The 25,603-nt window shown below is 39.3% G+C and overlaps 2 protein-coding genes across 3 annotated transcripts in view; both read left to right on the forward strand.

The window, feature by feature from the left end:
* Positions 1 to 2,003: 2,003 nt before the first annotated feature.
* LOC124144366 lies at positions 2,004 to 8,756 on the forward strand. The gene is made up of 4 exons (XM_046513732.2): positions 2,004 to 2,051; positions 4,726 to 5,150; positions 6,159 to 6,272; positions 7,326 to 8,756. The coding sequence occupies exons 1-4, from the start codon at positions 2,031 to 2,033 to the stop codon at positions 7,468 to 7,470; spliced, it is 705 nt and encodes a 234-aa protein (XP_046369688.2). The 5' UTR covers positions 2,004 to 2,030; the 3' UTR covers positions 7,471 to 8,756.
* Positions 8,757 to 10,662: 1,906 nt separating this feature from the next.
* LOC124144328 (calpain-3-like) overlaps positions 10,663 to 25,603 on the forward strand; it is a 32,939-nt gene continuing 17,998 nt past the window's right edge. The window contains exons 1-6 of one of the 2 annotated variants that reach the window (XM_048381314.1): positions 10,663 to 10,726; positions 20,889 to 21,450; positions 22,171 to 22,302; positions 22,747 to 22,937; positions 24,394 to 24,571; positions 25,260 to 25,325. In XM_048381314.1, the coding sequence (XP_048237271.1) occupies positions 20,947 to 21,450; positions 22,171 to 22,302; positions 22,747 to 22,937; positions 24,394 to 24,571; positions 25,260 to 25,325 (1,071 nt within the window). In that variant the 5' untranslated portion in view covers positions 10,663 to 10,726; positions 20,889 to 20,946. Of the gene's footprint in view, positions 10,957 to 20,888; positions 21,451 to 22,170; positions 22,303 to 22,746; positions 22,938 to 24,393; positions 24,572 to 25,259; positions 25,326 to 25,603 lie in introns of both variants that reach the window. The other variant, XM_048381313.1, reaches the window with a different exon arrangement.

The following is a 25,603-nucleotide window of genomic DNA, read 5'->3' on the forward strand; positions in this document are numbered from 1 at the left end:
ACAGTTTGATCACGATTTTTGAACACATATAGTCATCTAAACCGCCGCATTTCGATGTGCAGAGTTAATATTCGATCCAAAAACTTAGGACATCGGGTTCGAATTCGTTTTTTGTCAGCTCGTGGTAAATTCTAAGACCTGCGTCACATCGGACTTTCCTCCCATCTCAAGCTGACACACTCAGAAGGTGAGCTACACGATAAAACCTTCATCTCGCCGATCTTGCTTTGACTGGAAGCATGAAAGGGGTCACGCCAGGGTAAATGTCCTTTTTCATGTTTCTTTTATTCTGATGAAGATATATTTGAAACACTGGCACACTGAAACACTGAACGTTAAGTGTATGCTTTACGATCGGGAGTGGTTGAAACGTTCGCTCTTCTCGCTGAAGGCCAGGTTTCGATTCCCAAAATTGGCACAATGTGTGAAGCCAATTTCTTGTATCCCCCCGCCGTGGTATTGCTGGGATTTTGCTAGAAAGGGACGTACTGCACTACACGTCTAGGTCACATGCTACAAGCCGTTGTATATATATAGAACTGAGGCATTGTTCCATGTTTGTTGTTTAACGCCACACTCAGCAATATTCCAGCTACATGACGGCGGTCTGTAAATAATCCAGTCTGGGCCATGGAATGCCGTACGGAAGCGTAGTAGGGCCACGGTGAAATGTTTTTTGTTTAAGTATCTCCTACGTAGGACTTAGTATCTCCTACGTAGGACTTAGTGATTCTAGGCCATACTAAGTCCTACGCAAGAAATAGTAAGTCCTACGTATATATAGGAGATACTAAGTCCTACGTAGGAGATACTAAGTCCTACGTAGGAGATACTAAGCCCTGCGTAGAAGATACTAAGTTCTACGTAGGAGATACTAAGTCCTACGCAGGAGATACTTAGACAAAAAAGAATTTCACCGTGGCCCCACTACGCTTCCGTAATGCCGTGATTGATGTAATGGGCAACGATCCACGTCGTCGACGTATACGTTGACACACCATCAATCCAGCCACCGAGCCCTCCCGAGATGTCGTATAGTTAATAGCAGTTGACAGTGACGGAGACGTCGTATAGTTTATGACAGTCGGAAACCACGTCGTTATCAATTTGTTATTAAAATTGGCTTAGGTCAAAGATTTGCCAATGTTCAATTGTTTATAAAATGCTTCCTAAAAACATCTATATAATAAGCCTTTAGCCACAGTCAAGCCGCATACATTTAGTAATTCCTAAACATCCGTTGAAATAAACAAAGTCTAGTTCTCATTCTCATGAAAAATCTGATAACTTTAATAACATTTTCTCTGTGGTTCGGGCGGTCGGGTAGCCTAGTGGTTAAAGCGTTCGCTCGTCACGCCGAAGACCCGGGTTCGATTCCCGACATGGGTACAAAGTGTGAAGCCCATTTCTGGTGTCCCCCGCCGTGATATTGCTGGAATATTGCTTAAAGCGGCGTAAAACCATACTCACTCACTCTCTGTGGGTCATGAATGCACTGACTCTTGTCCTTTGTCGGAGGACGGAGTTTCCGAACATACGTGGTACTGGAAACTTAGGTGTCACTGTATATCAAATATTCTTTAACTGGTTCTTATTTTTATATACAAATCGATGATCATATATTTCTCGTATATATTCCATTCTTCACTTGAATACGATTTCATAAAGTAGATACAAGTCCCATTTAACACTTTCGCCGGATCTTTCTCACCTTCGGTAATTATTTGCATCCTTGAGATAAGTACTATTTTAAAAAATATTTTTCATACTAGATCAATATCACATAAAGAGAAATGGAAAACATTTTTTTCATGAAAATCCGTACTTGATTCACCTGATTAACATCAAAAATAGCGAATGGGTGAAACTAATACACGTTTACCTCCCTTTGTCAAACAGAATACGTTAGATTGATGTCACCGGGTTTTATTCAAGCCGATTTTTAAAAGATCCGGGTTCGGCTTATAAAAGGGATGTGGACACACGGAGCGGGATAGAGTCGATGTGTGGTTACCCGAGGCTAAGGTAGAATGTCGCCACAGTATGCCCAGGTGAGCTATACTTGCTTTTGTGCGTATGTACCTCCTATGTAAATGGCCATTTGCTAGAGACATACATAAAGTATTGATTATTGAAAATATTCTGTTTTACTCATTTAAGTTTCCTATATTTTCAATACTTCTAACATGTATTTAAGTAGATCTACATGTATATAAATATCCTCATTCGCTTTGTGTAGATATAACGTTCAATTTACACTTTGTTTCTGTTTCGAAAAAGTTTGTTTTTTTTTATAAAGGGGTACTTATGCATGTATTTTATGTTATGTACAGTGTATTCATATATTACAAATGTAAACACATTATGTAAAACATTTCAGTAATACTATATCACCTTGGCATGGTGTATTGAGTTGTGATAGTTTATGAGCACTTTCTAGTACAGTAAAGTACGGTTATAACGAACTCAAAGGGACTACTAATTTTAGTTCGTTATAAGCGTAGTTCGTTATAAGCATATGTACAGCATAACTACAGCAAATAGACGGGACCAAAAAAGTAAGTTCGTTATATCCGAACGACCTAGGTTTACTCTCTTCTGCTTGTAATACTTAGATTTGATGGGTTATTTCTACGCATACAAGGAGTCATCCTCTATATGATCGATTCCCTCCTCCCCAACATCAAAGAATATTAAATGATAGATCTCTTAGAAGAGAAAATACGACCTGGGTTTACTCTCTCCTGCTTGTATTGCTTAGATTTGATGGGTTATTTCTACGCATACAAGGAGTCATCCTCTATATGACCGAGTCCCTCCTCCCCAACACCAAAGAATATTAAATGATAGATCTCTTAGAAGAGAAAATACGACTTAAGTTCACTCTCTTCTGCTTGTATTGCTTAGATTTGATGGGTTACGTTTACGCATACAGAGAGTCATCCTCTATGATCGAGGGTAATATATCTCCATTCTGTCAGACTTTAAGGACAAATTTGGAGGTTTGACACATGCCCACTAGAACATATTACATCACTTCATGAAGGTGAGGTTCTGCACCTTCCATTTATTATTATCAACATTTATACACGTCCATTCTATTATGATAATTCAAATAACCTTGTCCCATTTTCTACCATAGCTTGTTTCGATACCGATTCGAAGGACATTTTCCACTTTTAAGCTGAAATAAAAATGCATCAAAGATCTGCAGTTGAGATTCAGGAAATATTCCCAGCCCACTAAGCAGCCTCAAACCATCAAACTGAAATTTAAACTCGTCTTTATCTATTTCGCCCTGGAACGAATTAACACTTAAAAGAATTTTATCGATATATCCTCGTGAATTTATTTTACGGTCCACCGGTAAGGAGGATAGAAAATGTGCTAATTGTCTCATCCTGTCGAGATACGGCCCATGACCGCGGGTAATGGGTCGCGACTTTCTTATTTGCAAGTCTACTGATATTGCACTCAATATTAGGTCATGAACGTATATGGAAATCAACACCTCAGGTCCCACGTTTATGGTGGATGCGTATGGGATTTAGATCTATTCGATATTTAGACTTGTTTTGAAACGAGATTTTATTTAAAACGTTCGAAAACAAAACTCGGGATAGCTCTTTCGTCATTGAAAATCAGTTACCGTGTATTCCTCTGTGTTTTAAAGGCGTGGTCATAATGTCGCAAACAAGACGCTACTTTCTACTTTCCTCCCATCAATCTCACACCCGTTATATAACTGAACTATTGTAAATGCTACACACTCCCTCACTCACGCCGAAGGCCCGGGTTCGATTCCCATCATGGGTTCAATGTGGGAAGCCCATTTCTGGTATCCCCCTCCATGATGTTGTTGGAATGAGGCGAAAAACCATACTCACTTTCTTCAGAATTCTGAATAAATTGACGCTTAGTATTCGTTGTGACAAGGAATTTATTCTACCTTAATGCAAATACGGTAAACTACGGTTATAACGAACTCAAAGGGACCACTAATTTTAGTTCGTAATAACCTTAGTTCCTTATAAGCATATATACAGCATATATACAACAAATGGTCTGGAGTATGAAAAAAGTTCGATATATTGGTGACTTCGTTATAAGAGTGTTCCTTATAAACGTAGTTTACTGTATGCGCTTTGTAACTTATGTGCATGCCTTTCAGATTAAACAAACATTTTTTCTAAATTGTATTGTGTTATTTTCGTCATTGTATATTCAGTTCACGTGCATCCTTCTGTGTTTGAGATGTGTGGCCATTGTTAATGGTCATGGTCATGTATTTGACATAGATATCGAAAATAAATATGGTTCCACGTATTTACAAAAACTGTCTGTAGCTGTCATTGAACCATTAGCAAGTCTTCCAATATCGCAAGATAACAGTCACCTCTATTGTCACATCGAAATATATCATTCATTCATTCACTTAACGACGCACTCAGCAGTATTCCAGTTATAGCACGACGGTCTCTTCATAATAGAGTCTGGACCAGACAATCCAGTGATTGACATCATGAACATCTATCTACGCATTCATCAACCAAGCCAGCGAGCCTGAAAACCCATTCCCGTTAGTCGACTCTTACGGCAAGGATGACTTGCACCCAACGTATTTCATGACGACTTCATGGTTTTAAATAAAAAAATATATGTGTCAATCATAAATGAAACGACTAGTTTACTACATCGAAATAACGTTAGAAAACTTTGCTTCAGATGCTCAGCTTGGTTTTTGCTCTCACGTGGATGTCAACGACAACACGCGCCAGCTACGGCCCCTTTCAACGTTACGCCACACGGTCCTATGGGCCTCCCGTGTACCCTCCCTACAGAACCTACTACAACCCTCTGTCAAACTGTCTGAAGATGGTGTACGGCAAGGATATGTTCTTTCGCCTTCCCTTTTCCTCTATGTCTCCGTTAAAAACCTTGGACGACTCCAACGCCCAGGGCAGCGTGAGGAGAAGCTATGGAGATATATTTATGACCCTTGGTCAACTGAAGGAGTCCTTAGGGATCTCGTCATCTGACCATATCAACTGGAAGGATGGAGTTCACTCCCCTGACAACAGGCCCGCAACAAGCGCCAGCATCATCGGTAGAAACGGGTTGCAGATCAACTCTGATGTGTGTTGTTCAACGTAAGTAGTGTTTCGCAGCCATCTAGATTTGTCCAGTTGTGATTGGTCTGCACACTGACCCGTGAAGATCCGGGGTAGAATAGTTCTTCAGCAACCCATGCTTGCCGTAAAAGGCGACTATGCTTGTCGTAAGAGGCGACTAATGGGATCGGATGGTCAGGCTCGCTGACTTGGTTGATGCATGTCATCGTATCCCAATTGCGTGGACCGATGCTCAAGATGTCAATCACTGTATTGTCTGGCCCAGACTGGATTATTTACAGACCGCCGTCGTATAGCTGGAATATTGCTGAGTGTGGCATTAAACAACAAAACAAACATACTATGGCTACTGGTACTACTTCTAATACTTGTATGGCTTAGCTTGTTTGTTGTTTAACGCCGCACTCAACAATATCCCAGCTGTATGACGGCTTGTAAATAATCGAGTCTGGACCTTGTGATTGACATCATGAGCATCGATCTACACATTTGGTGTACGATGACACGCATCAACCATGCCAGCGAGCCTGCCCTCCCGATTCCGTTAGTCGTCTGTTACGACACACTAACACAACACAAACTACTACTACTACTACTACTACTACTACTACTACTGTCACTGTTCGATTCCCCCATTTCTCGTGTCCCCTGCCGCAATGTTGCTGGGATATTGCTACATGCAGCGTAAAACCTTACTCACTCACTTTAGAATTCTGGACAAAGTGACATTTGCTCTGCGAGGTGACGAGATATTCATTCTACCTTAATGAGTGAGTGAGTGAGTGAGTGAGTATGGTTTAACGCCGCTTTTAGCAATATTCCAGCAATATCACGGCGGCGGAAACCAGAAATAGGCTTCACATATTGTACCCATGTCGGGAATCGAATCCGGGTCTCTGGCGTGTCGAGCGAACGCTTTAACCACTAGACTACCCGACCGCCCCCTACCTTAATGCATATACGCTTTGTAAACTTATGTTCATGCCTTTCAGATTTAACAAACATTTTTATTCATTGTATTCCTAGGAATGAGGTGTTCTTCATCAACGATACCTTGGTGGATGTGGAGAATATCACAAGGAAGATTGCCCAGCTGAATAGGATTGGGGCATACCAGTTTATACGCCATGGATTTTGTGCGTGAGTATACTCCGATAATACGTAAAGGAAGTTATCGAGCGGCGCTCAAAGGCTGGAAGACCTAAAGTAACACATGACCCAATACTTCACCATATAATTCTCTTTATGAACAGGACATCATTATTTTTACTACACATAATCCATCTTGATTAAAAACATCTCACAAACACGGCAGGATTTGACTAAACATTGGAGTCTCCCGTGTCTTTTATCACACAGTAAATACTGGAGGGGAGTTGACGTCTTGCCTATTGACTTCTTGTTTTTTCTAAACACTTCGCGCAAGGACTTGTGCGTAAAACACCCATTTTGGAGTAAATGAATTACAAAGACATTCGGATCATGGTTACTGTGTTGTTTCCACTTGAATGCATTTATGCGCCCTTTTTTGCAGAGATATTACTGATGCGACGTTATATTTTAGCTCACTCACTCAATTCCCATCCACCCACCCGTCCACTCACTCACTCACCCACCCACCCACCCACCCACCCACCCACACACACACTCACTCACTCACTCTAAATATGACCGCCTCCGTGGTCCTCCGCCCGGAGAGCTGAAGGTCACGTCACACCAAAAGACGTTAAAAGATGGTACTTGTTGTTACCCTGTCTGGCGCTCGGCATTAAGGGGCTAAGACAAGGACTGGTCGGCTCGGAGTCAAAATACTGTGTCTGAGTGGGGTATTCATGTTAAACTGCGACATGGTATCCCAGTGTGCTAGCACTATAAATCGGCATCAGTCCGGACTAGTACAAGCAGCCACACAAACACACACACGTGCATGCACGTCGCTATATAAGTGCAATAATCTTGGACGCGACGTAAACCCAATTTCACCTCACCTCACCTCACTCTAAATATCCGAAAACTTGGGTTTCCGGGTTAAGTGGAGGATCCGGACCCGAAGGTTTCAATGTCTGTCCATATATGCGTACACCTGTATGAGATCAATTTTAACTTTCTTCTTCAATGTTCATACATTCCTGTCATATATAAAGGAACATGTTCACATACGTCAAGGTGTGATTTCTTTCTCCACTGTTTCAGGTTTAAGGGGGCGTGTCAGGGCGAGTGTCTGCAGCACTACATCAACCTACCGCTGGCTGTTGATGAACCGGGGGCCGGTTTACCAATCATGTTCCGCTTTTTCAAGGTTCCCGGATACTGCTCGTGTCGAGTAATTGGATTTTAAAACCAAGAACGATTTTGCAAATTTAGTTTTCAAATAATATGATGATCTCTTTCCCTTTTTAACGAGTTAGTATATGCGATTCGCCTACGTGTTTCATACTTAACAAGTTTTAGATTCGAATTCTTTACATAGAACAGAGAAGTATGTTTCATTTAACCCTCAACAAACTGAGGCAGAGGACTATCGCCACGTCACATCTTTTGTTTCACATATTCCATTGGCCAGAGAGCAATACCATCTCAGCGTCACGCCGTCCCTCAGAGCATATCATGAAGACTGGCTCGCGGCTGTCTTTGCACTGCGATTTACATATACATACTACTCTTTTGAGCAGTATAATTTTTGTCGCTTCCCATGTTATGGGTGCTGTTTTCTGTACGTCCTAAAGCACAGTGTAGAGTTACAAATGTAATAATTTAAAATAGTTTTTTTTTCAATATTCAATAAAACTCTGATAAAAATAGATTATTTTACGTCCGCTTCCTCGGCCTTGCCAGAAGGTTGAAGCGCTTGGTCTGCACGTGAAGTTCATCCAACTGTGTCAGCTGGCTACCTCGTCACCCCACGATTGCATGTGGACACACGAATTAGCTGTGCAGAATTGCGTCCCTTTGATGTGCCAGGATCCGATTCACCGGCCGAGTCAACTGTCAGATCACACACTTCCTACAAATGTTTTTTTCCCCTAATCTGTCAAGAAATGTGCAGATCTATAATGCTAGGAGCGTATTTTTATACAGAATCATGACGAACATAAATTTGAAATTGGTGATTTCGGAAAGTCCCTTCATTTTTAAAAAAAGTGTATATGTCGCCAATCAAAGGTCTTCGCCGAATTTCTAACACGGCCTATTCTGCATTTCCTTCGACGATTAATTTGCAGCATTCTTACATCAACAAACAGCCATATCTACAATATGTTTTTTATATTCTCAAAGCCTTTTAGAATTGATTCATGTAGACTTGATTCATGACTTATTTATAGCTTAGCACTTGTGGATATTGGAAGAAAACTCTGACATGACCATATTTTCCTACCTGATTTATGCTGTGCATGGCGTTGTATATAGGTTATACTCAATCGCATTTATTTAATATTCGAAACAGTCAAGTTGCATGACTATAAACAGGGTAAATATGATTTACCGAATTCGACGAAATAAGCGTCCAGGGCGCTCTCAAAATAGAAATAGGGGGCTCTTATTAGAATATTATTTTGGTGGGGAAAAAAAACAGAGTTGAAAAATAAATTTCGTGGTTTATGCTGACAGCCTGAAACATTTATATACGACAGATATATTTTTCTAGAATTTAATTGCCCATAATTAAGGGTGCATATAACACACGAGTGCATATTATACGCGAATAAGTCTTGTGTACATTGATCAATCGGAAGGGGTGCTAATTGTGATTGTTCACTAGCCAATAAATTAACATATATTACCGTGCGCGCTTATTAGGGCGGGGCGCTTATTACGTCGAATACGGTATGTTATTTTGTATAAATTCATAAGTCTCGTGGAATCATGTTGTGTGTAGGAATTACCTATATTGTTTTGTATTTATATATAATATATATATTCCGTCTGTGATAATAAATCATTTTTATTTAATTTAATGTTGATTGTTAGTTTTCTTTTTAGTTAACATATTGAATGCTAGAAATGTTACGTGAACCCATCTGTAAATTGACAACCGCTTTGCCAGTATGAACGAGTGCAACTACGTTTTCTGACGTGTAACTTATTGTGCTTTATTTGTTATTGCTTAGGGGAAAGGGCAAGGTGGGATAGGGCCCTTGTTAACCCACGGGATCTGCATAACTATAGTGAGTGAGTTGGATTTTACGCCGCTTTTAGCAATATTCCAGCAATATCACGGGGAGGGGCACCAGAAATGGGCTTTACCCATAGTACCAACGTGGGGACTCGAACCACAGCCTTCAGCGTGACGAGTGACCGCTTTAACCGCTAGGCTACCCACCGTTCCTGCATGATTATATAACTGAGAAAAACTTTTAGAAATTGGTATATCAAAGTGTCGAATTTTACGTTTATTTCGAAATTGAGTTCTTGGATTCATTCGCACAGTGTTCACATCGGTTTTTGTAGGTTTACACAGGTACAGTCGCCCTTCTTAAAACTGTCCCATCACGAAACTTCTCGAACGACCAGGGACCCGTTCCACAAAGAGATCTTAGCGCTATGACTATCGTAAGCCAGTGTTAAAGTATTGGGAGTTACGATCACCTTAGCGCTAAGATGGCTTTGTTGAACGGGGTCCAGGCCTGCCGCTAAAACTTAGCCACAGGAGTTCTCGACATTTTACGAACGCTTCAATCATTTGCTGTCTATGATAATCACTACAAATAAACCTACAATGTTCAATCTCATAACAACAGGCCACAATGAAACAAACCATATGCCGATAGTGTGAGTGACAGGAGTAAAACATTATGCACTAACTCAGCTTTGCATTGAAAAACTTGGTAAATGTCAAAATTACCAGTCGTATATTTTTTTGTCACAAAGTTCATAAGTACCCCAAACTAAACGTTTGTACATAAGGACGGGTAGCCTAGTGGTTAAAGCGTTCGCTCGTCACGCCGAAGACCCGGGTTCGATTCCCGACATGGGTCAATGTGTGAAGCCCTTTTCTGGTGTCCCCCGCCGTGATATTGCTGGAATATTGCTAAAAGCGGCGTAAAACCATACACACTCACTCACTCACTCTAAGGGAGGGTAATAAAAGTAATACATATATTTGGGGAGGGTCGTGAAAAGAATGTACATCTTATTACAAAGTGCTTTTGCATTTTGTCATTTCGCGGAGGGTCATGAAAAATATAGGACATGGGGAGGGTCTTCCGAAAATATGACAAGCGTTAGGGAAGGGTTATTATTTTCAGTACATGATTGCAACGAAAAAAATTTAAAAACATCCCACCCACCCACCCAAAATGTGTCCCATATATATGTGCCCCCAAAACGTGACAGGCAAAATTGGTATTGAAGAATCACGACACATATTCAACACTGTAGTTCACAGCATTGTGAACTTTGAAAACCACTGAACTGTGACATTGGATCGATCCTTTAATCACACCACTATTTACCGTGATCACGATCAATGTAAGGAACCTAATAGTTATCTCCCTTCGATAATAGCACGCGCTGTATTTGTTGTGATGTTGCCAAGCTGTGGACTGTGCAACTCGAGTCTTGAAAACGGTTCACGCAGCGGAGGTCGCTCGCGGGTTGGTAGCATATGATAGATTAACCTATGTTGAGTTGACATGACTGCAGATTTGATTGACATTATTCAGCGGAGGGCCAGTCTGATGACGTGAGGTGATATGACGCTATCATTACTGAAATCAAAGCTGATCTCTTTCCATACATTGTAACATTTGTAGATTTACGGGTGTGATACTGGATATATTCCACACTGATTGGCCTAGGATAGCATCAAGGAGGTCAACCACTGGTGAGTTTAGCGGTGTTGACTTGACTCTTATCTATTGACAGACGTCGATTGTTGATTAATTTCTTGATTTCAAACGTTATATATCAATGTGTCTATTAAATCTATAAATGACTGCTGATAATATAAATTATTCTTATCCTTTATTAAAACTTTTTTTAGGAAGTATATTTGTACTTGTTTATGAGATGAAATGTCCTTAACTTTTTAACAGTTGCCTTGTCAATGAATAATAAGCTGGTTCTGATTGTGGTCAGTATTGGCAAATAAGGGCAACTAGTTAATTATTAAGAGAATTGTCCTCCATTTCTCCATTGGTATATACATGTAAGTGAGTGTGTATTCACTTCTTAATTCTGTCCTTGCCATTAGGACACACTTTTCTACTTTGATAAACTTTGGTAAGCTGAAATATACATTAATTAGCTGTGTCAACCTAATACTTGTTTTATATTGACATAAAATTATTTGCGTTAGGATGAGGGGGAAAAAAAGTAGCAAAATTTATGTATTTTTTTACAGTTACACTGAGCTGCAGATAAGCTGCGTATTTGCGTAAAATACCCCCAAAATATTCAAAACCCAATTACTTTCAATTAACTTGCGTACAGAAACGCATGCATTAAATGAAAAACTCAAATGTATAAAAACAGTATGCACAAATACCCATGAAGTTTTTTCAGCATGCATACAATGGAGCTAATTTCTGAAGCACAATTACGATATATATCTATTTTATATATATCTATTTCATTTTTTTTGAAATCTCAAAATGTTAGCTCATTTTCGGAAAAACCCAATAGAGTGATTAATAGATGAGTGAAAAAATATTGGTTACCCAATGAAAAATGTAATAACCCAATTAAAATAGAAACCCACGAGTAAAAACTCAATTGCTTAAAAAGTTACCTGGAGCTCTGAGTAACAGGTCAATGGATTTTACTTTTGTCAGAGCAGGTTTTGTTCTTATTAAGACATGTTTGGAGTACAGTCAATACAAACAATGCATTTACAATTATTATTTAAAAAGTTAACAGTCACCCTTTTTATATTTTAATCCTTAAAAGATCAACCTTTTAGGTAAATAAACATAAATGCAATTTAACCTACTATTTTTTCTGATTTTGGTTATTGGCTGTGGTCAAACAAATCTGTAAACTAAAAAGTTTAATAATGTCACCGTATACAAATTGGTTTAAGAGAGAATCTGATAAAGATATACCGTAATCTATTTACATTTTAATGACTCTGACCCTGAAGCTCACGTGAAGCTGACACATCAATAACACATGTCAGACCCTCTACAAATGGCAATCGTTTTGTCGCTTTGCTTTAGGGCATTTCATATTTTTTGGCATGCTATGTTCAGTTCAGATTCCTTATTTTTACAGTAACACACTTCCATTCTGACTTTTTGAAGCTACCTGTTCTAATACCCATACTGTTTTGCATTTTTTTATATTGCTTTCATTTAGAACAGTTGTGAATTTAGGTTTGAGTGGTTGGGAAATTGAAATATAAATTATGATAAAAATTTGACTTACCTACCCATTAATGTGTTTAAATGAGAAACAAGAAAAATTTATATGGCCTAATATTAAGTGAAAAATTGAACAAAGTAATATGTTAGTTGGCGTACTCTTAATTTAAAACTTTATAGATGAATTTTACAATTAATGTTATATAGTCTGTATTTTTTATTAGTCACAATATGCTTGAAATACTGAAAATGTGTCTTTAAGATTCACTCACTCACTATTTCGTATATTAAACTTAACGTAGTTTAATGAAAGACTAATGACACTCAGATGAACAGAAATAAATAGTTGAAGTATACTAATTTCTTTTTACATGACCACTTGCAAACAACGTTTTCTGTATGTACATGTTTCATTGTGAAAATACAAAGTATGTTGAAAGAAATATTTGGCCCAATCTCATTAATATCAGGTATTTGACCCTGACACGATACATCTTCTCGAGGATCTGACAAACATGCTGTAGGTTCTCTTAAGGCCGAAATATAAACGTTTTAGATTTTCATACACTTTTATTTGGGCATGTTATTTTTTTAGAATTTTTGTTTGTTTTAAACTAGCTTTTCAACATGTTCAAGGCATTCCCATTAGGTTTGAATGTGTGGCAGGACTGTTTGGGTGGTGTGTGTCACTAAGTATAGAAAGAGTGAGTGAGTATTGTTCTACGTCGCTTTTAGCAATATTCCAGCAATAGAATTGAACCCGGATGAGTGAAAACTTTTGCCTTAAGTCTACTGAGTTGTTTTAGCATAAGACGCTGTAAAGAGGGTGGACGATCTCAAACAGTCGGTGCTTCATTTATCAAGGACCAATCGAAGAAATATTTTGCTCATTTATTCCTGATAGAAAAAAACACATTACAACGTAAAAATATCCTGATGTTTTGAATCATACCAAGGTTAAGACCAAAGCGACCACAAAATTTGTAAATTATCTTGGACTTATTTGAAATATACACAATGCCTACTCGTTAAACAGTTATTGAGAGTTTCATTTTGGGGTGTCCTTCGACTATGCGCCTGTCGACTGGGTTTGACAGTAGCATTGAGAGCATTAACCACTAGGCTACCCCACCGCCCCAGGTAGAGAAGGAAGAGAGAGCGCCTAGCAGAGTATAGAGTCAGTATTGTGGATTGGGATGTAAATCCAATATTTCATTATTATGTCCTAAAGTTTGCCTTGAATAAACAGAAGCCATAGCTATTATTGAACATGACTCCTTCATAATAGAATTAAATCAATATTGCTATGGAGCTAGACTTAACAAAGTGTTCATTCTAAATAAAGTTATATTGTGTTCAAATAGGCATCCATAATGAGGTAACAAGGTACAAAAGATTTATGATTTTGGGGAAAGGTTTCAGTAATTATATAAATAGCCTAATACTGAAATATTCGACTTGGCAATTACTGATATGTTGAAGTAAGATGTCTGTCATTGCATGAAAGGATGATGGCTGTTGCCTTGAAGTAGACAACATGGTGACAAAAGGATATCGGCGAGGATCGATATCGCCAATGCAATGTGCATGTATCATTGTGTGTCTGAAGCCAATAATAGCTGATACATATCTCAAACGACCGTGTCATCAGAGACTGGGCCGTAATAATAAGATAATCTTCACAGCTAAGTGATGTCAGTTAAGAATGGGATCAAGGGTCATTGAGGCTGTTTTGTGTGACTGTCATGCTTGATTAAATTCCCCTGGGTACAGCTTGAGTGAACATCTTGGCATCTAAAGTGAATTCCTTTGATATTTTCTCTTGAAAAGAGTGTTATTATTACAAGAGTGAGTGAGTGAGTTTGGTGTTACACTAGGGCTGGGACAAGTCAAAATTTACTACCCGGGTATCCACCCCCCTATTACCCAACCCTAACCGGGTACCCACTGTAGGTCTCAAGAGGTAGGTACAAAATGTCCGATTGGGAATAGTTTTACCATACTCCTGGCAAAATAAATTTAGATACACATATAATCCGATCTGGTCATGCATACACTGAAGTTGACTGAAGTTATATCATTATGCAAACATATAAAGTCAGAAGGAATGTGTGTATACTCAAAAACAAATTTGTCACTTTTAGTGTAACCATAGAGTTCTAAATAATTTTTGCCATTAAACTATAATCACGTGACTGACCACGGGTCCGGGTAGTCCTGTGGGTACCCAGGTCCTACTCAGTACACACCCGACACAGGTACCCGAAATACCCGTCCCAGCCCTATTTTACGCCGCTTTTAGCAATATTCAAGCAATATCACAGCGGGGGACACCAGAAATGGGCTTCAAACATTGTACCCATGTCAGCAATCCAACCCAGGTCTTCGGCGTGACGAGCAAATGCTTTAACCACTAGGCTACCCGACCGTCTCTTATTACAAGAGAAATGCTTTTGTAGGATGTTTATGGGTCTTGTGAAAAGATTGATGACAGTAAGAAACTGTGTATATTTAGTTTGCGGGCTGAGAACTAATTTAGTTTGTGATTAAGACTGATTTCAGTTGTCAGTAAATCAAGTAATTTATTCAGATATTATTATATTATTCATATTTTTGTGTGTGAGAAATATTAATGATTTCTGCAGAATTTAGACCATTCTACTTCATATGAAGTGTATTGTCTTTCAGATTAAAATTCTTTTAAGTGTGAGTGTACTTGTGTGACACTAATTTAACTTAATGTTTTAACTAAATTGATTGTATTACAATTGTGATACTTTATTCGACGTAATAAGTGCCCCGCTCTAATAAGCGCCCACGGCGATATTTGCGAATATATTGGCTAGTGAACAATCCCAATTAGCACCTCTTCCGATTGATCAATGTTCACAAGACTTATTTATTTATTTGCGTATTATACGCACCCGTGTGTTATATGCAACCTTAATTATGGGCAATTAAATTCTGGGAAAATATATCTGTCGTACATGAACACGAAATTTATCTTTCAACTCTGTTTTTTTTCACCAAAATAATATTTTAATAAGAGACCCTAATTCTAATTTTAAGAGCGCCCTGGGCGCTTATTACGTCAAATACGGTATATGTTTATGATTTGGTTGCTGACTTGACAGCTTGGTCATCTCATCATGGACCCCCCATATAGGTTGTGAACCTGATGTATACTACAAAAAAACCAAGTTACAGAACATCCACAATTAGAAGGCCGTGTGTTGCAATATCCACTAGCCATGACAGAGTAACTATAGCCATATGAAAAAAATCCTGTGTTCTTTAACTTATGTTGAGTAATATATATTTCAGCTGGTCGTTTTTTTGGTGTACGGATTCAACAAATAACATGCTTTCATCTTACTGGCCACGTCTTAGATGTTTCATTAGTAGGGTTGTACAGAGATCTATACAGAAAGCTTCAAGCAGATCATCCTTGTATACAATCCAGCTTAGGCTAAAAAAAATAAAAGAATTTGTTCTCAGGCAATGTTTTTTGAAAATATAGTGCGGGCGGGCGGTGTCTTTTTTTGGTTGGATTGTTCAAACTAGTATGTAACCAATAAACAGTTGTGTACAATCAACCTGGGAAAGGGCCTCCCTACATAAATGTATTCCTTAATGAGTAAAATACTGGGATACAGTATTTGACTTCCATAAAACTTGAAATATTTAAGAATTTTATAATTTAAAAAAATAAATAAAAACGAAACATGTGGCAAACTTATGATGATGCGGGCGGTGCCTGAGAACCAAGAATATTATTTTTTTTAGCCTTAGGCACTTACAGTCAGCTTTACAATCAATCAAATTAAAATCAGATCTTTTACTCTATGATCATACCTTTCTGTGTGAAGATCAAAGGACATCTCCATAGTAGATAGCGTCAGGTGATGATGATGATGATGATGATGATGATGATGATGATGATGATGATGATGAAAGGGTTTAACGTCACATCCAAGATTATTGAACTTATATAGTGACGTGCATGCACACGTGTGTGTGTGTGTGTGGCTGCTTGTACTAGTCCGGACTGATGCCGATTTATAGTGCTAGCCCACTGAGATACCATGCCGCAGTTTCACATGAATACCCCACTTAGACACAGTATACTGACTCTGAGCTGACCTGTCCTTGTTTAAGCCCCTTAGTGCCGAGCGCCAGACAGGGTAACAACAAGTACCATCTGTTTACGTCTTTTGGTATGGCGCGGCCGGGGATGGAACCCCGGACCTTCCGCTCTCCGATCAGAAAGGGGCAGGTGAACATTCTAATAAGCTTTCTGTGTCGAGGTTTCTAAATTCTTAGTACAGGTGAGTGAAGCATTCAGACAAGCATCTGATTTCTGTATTTTTTAAAAACAAACATAATCAGGGAGTTCTGAATGCAAAATATTGAAGCCTCACTATAATTTTGTTGTGGATATGTTATACATCCTGTTGTTTTGGAGCGCCATGGTATCTACATCAAACGTGTGTACTATTGATGGTTTGTTTGTGTTCTGTGGTGTTCTTCCTCAGCTAAGATTGAAATTTCTGAATCAAGGTCGAATAGAAATGAAGCTGAGCTATTTTAGAAAGCAGATATCTGATTGGTTCAAGAACCCATGCTTCCTCCATTAAATTTGGCTATCTAACTAAGCTCATGGTTCACCTGACACAACTCCCTATGGTAGTGCCCTCAGTCATCGTCACACAGGACCCCATGAAAATCCGGGGTAGAATAGGTCTTCAGCAACCCATGCTTGCTGTAAAAGGTGACTATGCTTGTCGTAAGAGGCGACTAACGGGATCGGGTGGTCAGGCTCGCTGCCTTGGTTGATACATGTTATCGTATCCCAATTGCGTGGATGGATGCTCATGATGTCGATCACTGGATTGTCTGGTCCAGACTCGATTATTTACAGACCGCCGTCATATAGCTGGAATATTGCTGAGTACGGCGTAAAACAACAAACAAAAACATCTTCATGCAGGGAGGTATCGTATCGGAGTAAAGATCTGATTTTCATGAGATTGGTTTACAATAACCCTATCACAGTCATATTCCACTTGTACAGACCCATCTAAAGGGTTTGCAATAATTGTATTGCTACGGTCACTTTGTGTATATGGGCCCACGTTTATATTCACACACGCAAGAGTAATAAGTAACAACGCACTATTCAAGGTATCAGTGTATTACCTGTCGATGTTCGTCTGTTGTTTCATGACGCACACAGCAATATTTCAGCTATATGATGGCGGTCTGTAAATAATTGAGTCTGGACCAGACAATCCAGTGATTGACATCATGATCTGCATCAATATCGATCTACACAACTGGGATACGATGACATGCATGAACCAAGTCAGCAAGCCTGACCACCCGATCCCGTTAGTCCCCTCTTACGACAAGCATAGTCACCCCTTACGGCAAGCCTGGGTTGCTGGAGACCTGTTCTACACTGGATCTTCACGGGTCCACAATAATTGTGGTGTATTTAGTCAAGTAAATTGAAGGCAACATGATAGGTAGGAATAAAATGATGAGAGGTGGGGTGTTTGGTAGTGAGGCGAAAAGGGATCAAATGTTATAATACATTATATAATACTTCCTCATCAATTATGACCTCCCTAATTCATGATTAATGTATCTAAGCAATACAAGTTTTCTCTTCTGTTCAGTCGCAGGCGACCATGACCTCAGTCCTGCTCTTTAGCGCCCTGAACGTCCATGTGCCTGTGTCAGTAAGTGAAAGGGGAAACGTCTTTGTAATATGACATGCTAAGATTTCAGAGTGAGTGTTGGTGATCTGTAGGGTTGAGAAATCAACACTTGCCAGGTCTCTGTGACCAAGTAGCAACGTGTAGATAGAAAGCATTGATTGCAGGGTCTTTGTCTTTGTTGTATTTGCCTGTTTGAAATGAACTAGGTGTCTTTGCCCAGGGTGACACCACATGTTTCGACACTTGTGTTTCGGGTGTATGTAAGTATTCGTGTTTCCACCATCTAGTCATCTACCATTACTGTTGTATGCGGGGAACTAAACATGAGTCTCTTGATATTGATAAAATAATTCAGATAATAAATATAGGGAACTAAATGTGAATCTCTTCTTAAAAAGATGAAGAAATGTAAATATGACAAAATTAACAAAATATGATTCTCAAAATCTGTTGCTATCAAGCCTATCAGTCTAGCCCTATTTTAGCTAGCAGTGTTGCGTCCTATTGCGACAGCCTATCTTAACTAATGTGTTCTACTAGTTCCTACTTGACGAGCTATAAAACGAAATTGTTGAATGTAGGTCCTATCGTGATGACATATCATGCCAATCTGAACCTAACTCAAGTAAGTCCGATTTACCTCGTCGTGCACATGCTCCGACAGCATGTGCCCTGTCATACTTTTGTTTTCTCCGTGAAGCAAGTTGCGTTCAGGCTGTGTTCCAGCTATCTGTTCAAGCTTCACAGGGTGTATCTACTGTACACTAGGGGTAGTGACAACACTGTAAAGACCTGTCAACATTGTTGGTCCCAAGGCTGAATAACAACCCGATCACTAGCGGGATACGATCTCAGCACCTTGCGCTTGCTAGCCTGGCGCTTTTGATTGCTTGCCTGGTCCGACCCACATGAATTACCGTATTCAATGTAATAAGCGCCCAGGGCACTCTCAAAATTAGAAATAGGGGGCTCTTATTAGAATATTATTTTGGTGAAAAAAAAAAAAATTAGTGGTTTATGCTGACAGCCTGAAATGTTTATGTACGGCTGATATATTTTTCCAGAATTTAATTGCCCATAACTAAGGGTGCATATAACACACGAGTGTGTATTGTACGTGAATAAATAAGTCTTGTGTACATTGATCAATCCGAAAGGGTGCTAATTGGGATTGCTCACTAGCCAATATATTAGCAAATATCGCCGTGGGCGCTTATTAGAGCAGGGCGCTGATTACGTCAAATACGGTATTTGTTCATCTGTTTTTCAATCCCAGCTAGTACCGGTATATGGTCTCTGTCCCAGCCCAGCTTCATAATTCCAAATTGTTGGTACCTTATCAAGCTCCAGATGACTTTTTGAGCAATTGAGTTTTTACTCGAAGGTTTCGATTTTTATTGGGTTATTACATTTTTTATTGGGTAACCAATATTTTTTCACTCATCTATTCATCACTCTATTGGTTTTTCCCCAAAATGAGTTAACATTTTGATATTTAAAAAAAAAATTAATAATGTTTTAGATATATATAAAGGCTCTTACTATAGGCTTGACTCGGAAAGTAAATTAGCTCGTAATTGTGTTTTGGATATTAGTTCCATTGTACGCATGCTGAAAAAGCTTCATTGGGTATTTTGAGTTTTTTCATTTAATGCATGCGTTTCTGTACGCAAGTTAATTGAAAGTAATTGGGTTTTGAATATTTTGGAGAGGTATTTTACGCATATACACAGCTTATCTGTAACTCTTCCTTATTGCTGTTTCCTTATTGTGACTAATTAATGACTTTAATGATGATGGGGGGCACAGGTGGCCCAGTCGTCTAAGGCGCCGCGATTCGCTGTGCAGAGTTGCGTCCCTTGGGCACGCCAGAAACCTATGATTGTGGGTTTGAATCCCGGTTCGCCCCGATTATGTTTCTAGGTTTATCAGCACCATACCCGTGCTCGTGGGTCTCAGCGAAGTGGTAAACGTCTGAGACCTGCATCACTTCGGGCTTTCCTCCCACATTTAACTGACACGCCGTGATATAACTAGAATACTGTTAAAAGCTCACTCACTTAAATACCCTTATAATTACAAGCAAAACATTGCTCACCAATGTGATGTTTGTTTGTTATATAACGCTGTACTCAGCAATATTCCAGGTATATGACAGCGGTGTGTAAATAATCTGGTCGGGACCAGACAATCCAATGATTAACATCATGAGCATCGATCTACACAACTGGGATATGAAGACATGCATCAACCAAGTCAACGAGCCTGACCACCCGATACCAATAGTTGCCTCTTACGACAAGCATTGGTTGCTGGAGAATTCTAACCCAGATATTCACGGGTTACGCCTATAACGCCACACATAATCATTATAGACCCGTGAAGATCTGGGGTAGAAGAGATCTTCAGTAACCCATGCTTGCCGTAAAAGGTGACTATGCTTTTGGTATCAGTTGGTCAGGATTGCTGACTTGGTCCATGCATGTCATCATATCCCAATTTCGTAAATTGATGCTCATGATGTCATTCGCTGGATTGTCTGTACAGACTCAGTTATTTACAGACCGCTGTCATATAGCTGGAATATAGCTGAGTGTGACGTTAAACAAAAAACCCAACAAATTATGACAAGCATGGGTTGATGAAGATCAATTCTAACCGGGATCTTCATGGGTCTCACCCTTGTAGTGAAAGACGTGAAGGATAGTAACATTGTTATTCCTTGTTTTCAGGCAGTTTCTGGAGTGTCTTCGTATGATTGGCTGATTTCCTCAGCACCTCTGTGTCAACATGGGTTGTGGATCATCTACTTCAACATCACCAGATTACCCAAACAATGATTATCATGATAATAACGGAAGCGATGAACGAGGCAACAGACAGGATCACCATGACAACAGACAGGATCACCATGACGACAGACAGGATCACCATGACAACAGACAGGATCACCATGACAACAGACAGGATCACCATGGCGACATAGATCAACCAGACACCGAGGATAATGAAACAAGGATAACTGTTGACCATGAACCCGAACCCGAACCAGACATTCCTGAAGCTCGAGACAACGAAGTTGTTAGAAGCAATCGTCGTCATAGCGATGTCGTTGACAATGACGGTTCAGGTCTCAAGTATGCAACTGTAGATTTCCGGACAGCTAAGAGTCCTGGCTATCACGACAGTGAGCCAAGTGTTGACAGCGGTGAAAGGTGGACTGATGAAGAATTCCCTCTTCACGTTGCCATACAGGAACATAGGCAGAAGAACTTGGGCTGGAAAAGGGCATCGGTGAGTTGTCAGCTTGCTTTGTGTGTTATCAATGACCGATCTCTTATTTTCTTGGGGCTGCCAGGGATTTATGGTGAAGACAGAATATTTTGGGGGTCACTGCTTCAAGACGTACAATCTTTTTCTTTGTAATGATGAACTAAAGAATATATTTTTTCCCCCTTTTTGGGGGGATTTTTCAAATTGTTCCATCCGAAAAAAGTATCCGACAATACACAGTAGTGCTACCACATAACCCTAGTTTTGGTTATCATTATTTTGAAGATATATAGTATAATCTGCAATTAAAATAACACGATATCAGAATATATTATTTGTAATAAAATAGTAATTTAAGATACTTATTTTTTCTGACCATTGCATCAAAATTCTTTTCTGTTATATTATTGGGTATTTTTTAAAGTACCGGTAATCCCTGGTAGATTGGGAGAACACGTGTAATCTCTTTTTACAAGGACATCTAGCAAGTCCAGTGTTTTGTTGTGAAATATGTATTTTATTATTTTCTGGAACTATTTTCTTTTATTAAAATAAACCCTGCCACACTTCCAAAATATCAAAATGTTGATCCTTACATGTATGCACTCCCTCGAACGAACGACGAACGAACGACCGACCGCAGAACGAACGAATGAATGAACGAACGAACGAATGAATGAACGAACGAACGAACAAACGAACGAACGAACGAACAAGATGACATTTAGTGTGTATTTACAGGAGCTTGCTGAGGACCCAGTCTTGTTCACGGAAGGAACAACAAGGTTTGACATTGGTCAGGGGTCGGCGGGGACGTGTTGGTTCTTGTCGATGGTGGCCAATCTGTCGGACCATCCACAGCAGCTCAGGAAGGTAGGAAGAACCATGTGGGAGTGTTATCATTTCTTTGTTAACCATGTTATGTACTCCCCAGGGAGCTGAGAATGATTCTTGAGTGCACCATGATCCAGTGACCGGTGTAATAATAGCGTTTTGAGAATGAGTGGTGTGGAAATATGCGCAATATAAATAGCCTATTATCATTATTATTATTATCATTATTATTATTATTATTATTATTATTATTAGACAAAATAAACTCTTGCATTTGAAACATAAATACCGTATTCACCATAATAAGAGCCCCGATATTGTTGTTTATGTTTATTTGATAACAAATTCTATCCATTTTTTGCTATAAAAATGGTGATGCTATTTATCAGGGCATTATCATGCCCTCAAAAATAGCGTTACCCTTATATTATTAAGAATAATACATATATATCATACATATACATGAGCTGTTACTGGCCGCAGGTTGTCCAAGATAACGACTACTCTCGCCACACTGGGGTGTTCCACTGTCGCTTCTGGAAGTTTGGTGTGTGGGAAGACGTGTACATCGATGATCACCTCCCGGTTGTCTACGGCAAACAGATCTGGGGTGCCAAGTCATCCAGTGATGACAATGAGATGTGGGTCTCCATGCTGGAGAAAAGCTTTGCCAAGTAAGTATCAGCTTTAAAGCAGCAAAACAAACTGAATATAGGTTAAATCAGAATGGTCGCGCTTCGATCCCTGGGTGCAATTATATAATTTTTGTTTGTTGTTTAATGCTGCACTCAGCAATATCCCCGCTATATGACGGCTGTCTTTAAATAATCGAGTCTGGATCAGACAGTCAAGTGATTGACATCATGAGTATCAATCCACGCAATTGGGATACGATGACATGCATCGATCAAGTGAGCGAGCCTGACCACCCGATCCTGTTAGTTGGCTCTTTCGACAAGCATAGTTGCCTTTTACGGCAAGCATGGGTTGCTGGAAGCCTGGTCTACCCCGGATTGCATCATATCAAATGACATTGAAAGATGGTACTTGTTGTACCCTATCATGACATGCACTCAGCATTAACGGGATAAAACAAATTCCTCTAAATTTTCACTATTCTCGGACTAATAGTTTAGTTATTATTTTTTCATATTTTAATGATGTAGTAGTGGTGTAACTGAGTAAAATGTTTTTGGGGGTGGTCTCCCTTTGAGATCTGTCAGCAGGAGTTATCTTTCCCTTGCAAACCTGCTTTTTGCTTCTGTGCCACAGTTCAACCAGTACACATGTACTTACTCAGTATTTCTGTACTATTGATGCTAAGCAGGTTTTGTTGCATATATTTTTTAAAGTTTTGTGCCCAAATTCATTGTTCATTATTTCTTCAGGTTTTGCATGTTTAGTGCACAATAAAAGTGTTGCAATTTCATGAGCTTAAGCTAGGGCTGGGACGAGTTCGAATTTACTACACAGGTACCCAGCCCCCTATTATCTGACCCTACCCCGGTACCCACTGTAGGTCTCAAGAGATGGGTACAAAATGTCCGATTGGGAAAAACTTGACCCCTGGCAAAATGTATGTAAATACAAACATGAAACGATCTGGTCATGCATATGCTGAGGTGACTGAAATTTTATCTTTATTTAAACATATAAAGTCAGAAGGAATGTGTGCATAGTCAGAAAGAAATGCGAACATTTGTCACTTATAGTGTAGCCATAGATTTCCAGATAACATTTATCAATACATCATGTGACTAACCATGAGTCCGGGTCGTCCTGTGGGTACCCGGGTCCTACTCATAACCATCCGACACGAGTACTGAGTTACCTTCCCAGCCCTAGCTTAAACTGTAACATTTTTATGATTGGCAGTTTTTGGTAATCAGGTGTTATGTCTTTATGTACACTCAATGTAGTGGCCTATGGGAGATAACTCCTGATGGCTTAATGTATTCATGGTATGGTCTAGGGGAGATAACTCCGGACAGTTTATGTTATTAAATGTACTCTTCAGTTAGGGCGTAAGAAAGGGGGGAGTTCCAATATGTCTGCCTGCATGTATGCCATGTGCTCTGTGTGAATTAAAACCCTTGTTCTACATTTCCTGAATCCATTATACAACATCAGGTTACATGGATCGTACAATGCTGTGTATGGTGGACAGTCCAGCGACGCCTACATGGCCCTGACTGGAGGAATATCGGAGAGACTGGACTTTGAGGAGGATAATATTGATCCAGACAGCCTCTTCCGTCGTGTCAGGAATTCCCTTTACACAGGAGCATTTGTTTCGTGTACTGTTCCGGTGAGATGTCGTCATACTTTAAACTTCAAATACATACAGTGCTCAAGATAAGCTGCTAATTGTGTAATATGCACAAAATATAGCACCATATTGTGTCCTTACTGTCAAGGAGCACCGTTTCATATATCATATCGGAGACCACGGAGGCAGTTTTAAAGGTTGGAACCTCTGGTCATGTGACTTGGGTAACCAATCTGTGTCTTTGGCTTTTGGCTTCAGGCCACTTTTTGTTGCATGCATTTTTGTTGCGATAATGGGAGGCAATAAAGAAAACAATTGCCACCTTACTGACAAGAAAGTCCCAACAGTTCTTGGATTTGGATGCAGAAAGTGGGCAGACAAATATTGCTATAGTTCTTCCCTCTGTTTTACTTGGCTAAAAACAGTCGGAGAACTGACCTATGTACTTGATGACGAGCTTGTGTATAAAAAACTTCCATTGTTCCGTTAAATTGGTTGAATGCTTTATTATATTTATAGAGAAGTGGAATATTTAAAAAAAGAAAATATCTGACATTTTTAGGAATAATCATCTGTTGGTTCCTTGAATGTCCAATAGACAGTCATGCAAGGGTTAGCATTTAATTCAAAAGAAATGTTTAAATATATCAAATATATGAATGTGATATTAGTTTGAAAAGTATTATGTCCCTTTGAAATTGTTACATGGATGATTTTGAATTTTCAGGAAAAGCATGATGGAGTTTATGGATTAATTGGAGCACATGCATACTCCTTGACGGGAGCACAACAGGTACGGAAGTAGTACATTATGATGGAAACAGTGGTAGGGATATAGTACATAAAGATAGAAACAATGGTGGGGAAATAGTGCTTAATGATAGGAACAATGGTGGGGAAATAGTGCTTAAATATAGAAACAATGGTAGGGAAATAGTTTATGATGACAGTAGTGATGGTATGGAAATATCTTTTATGATACTGAATGATGAATTGGAAATAGAATATAATAATAGTAGTGATAATAGGGAAACAGTATATAATAATAGTAGTGATAATAGGGAAATAGTA

The sequence above is a fragment of the Haliotis rufescens genome, unplaced genomic scaffold, assembly GCF_023055435.1.
Source record: "Haliotis rufescens isolate VD_foot unplaced genomic scaffold, xgHalRufe1.0.p SCAF_37, whole genome shotgun sequence".
NCBI lineage: Eukaryota > Metazoa > Mollusca > Gastropoda > Lepetellida > Haliotidae > Haliotis > Haliotis rufescens.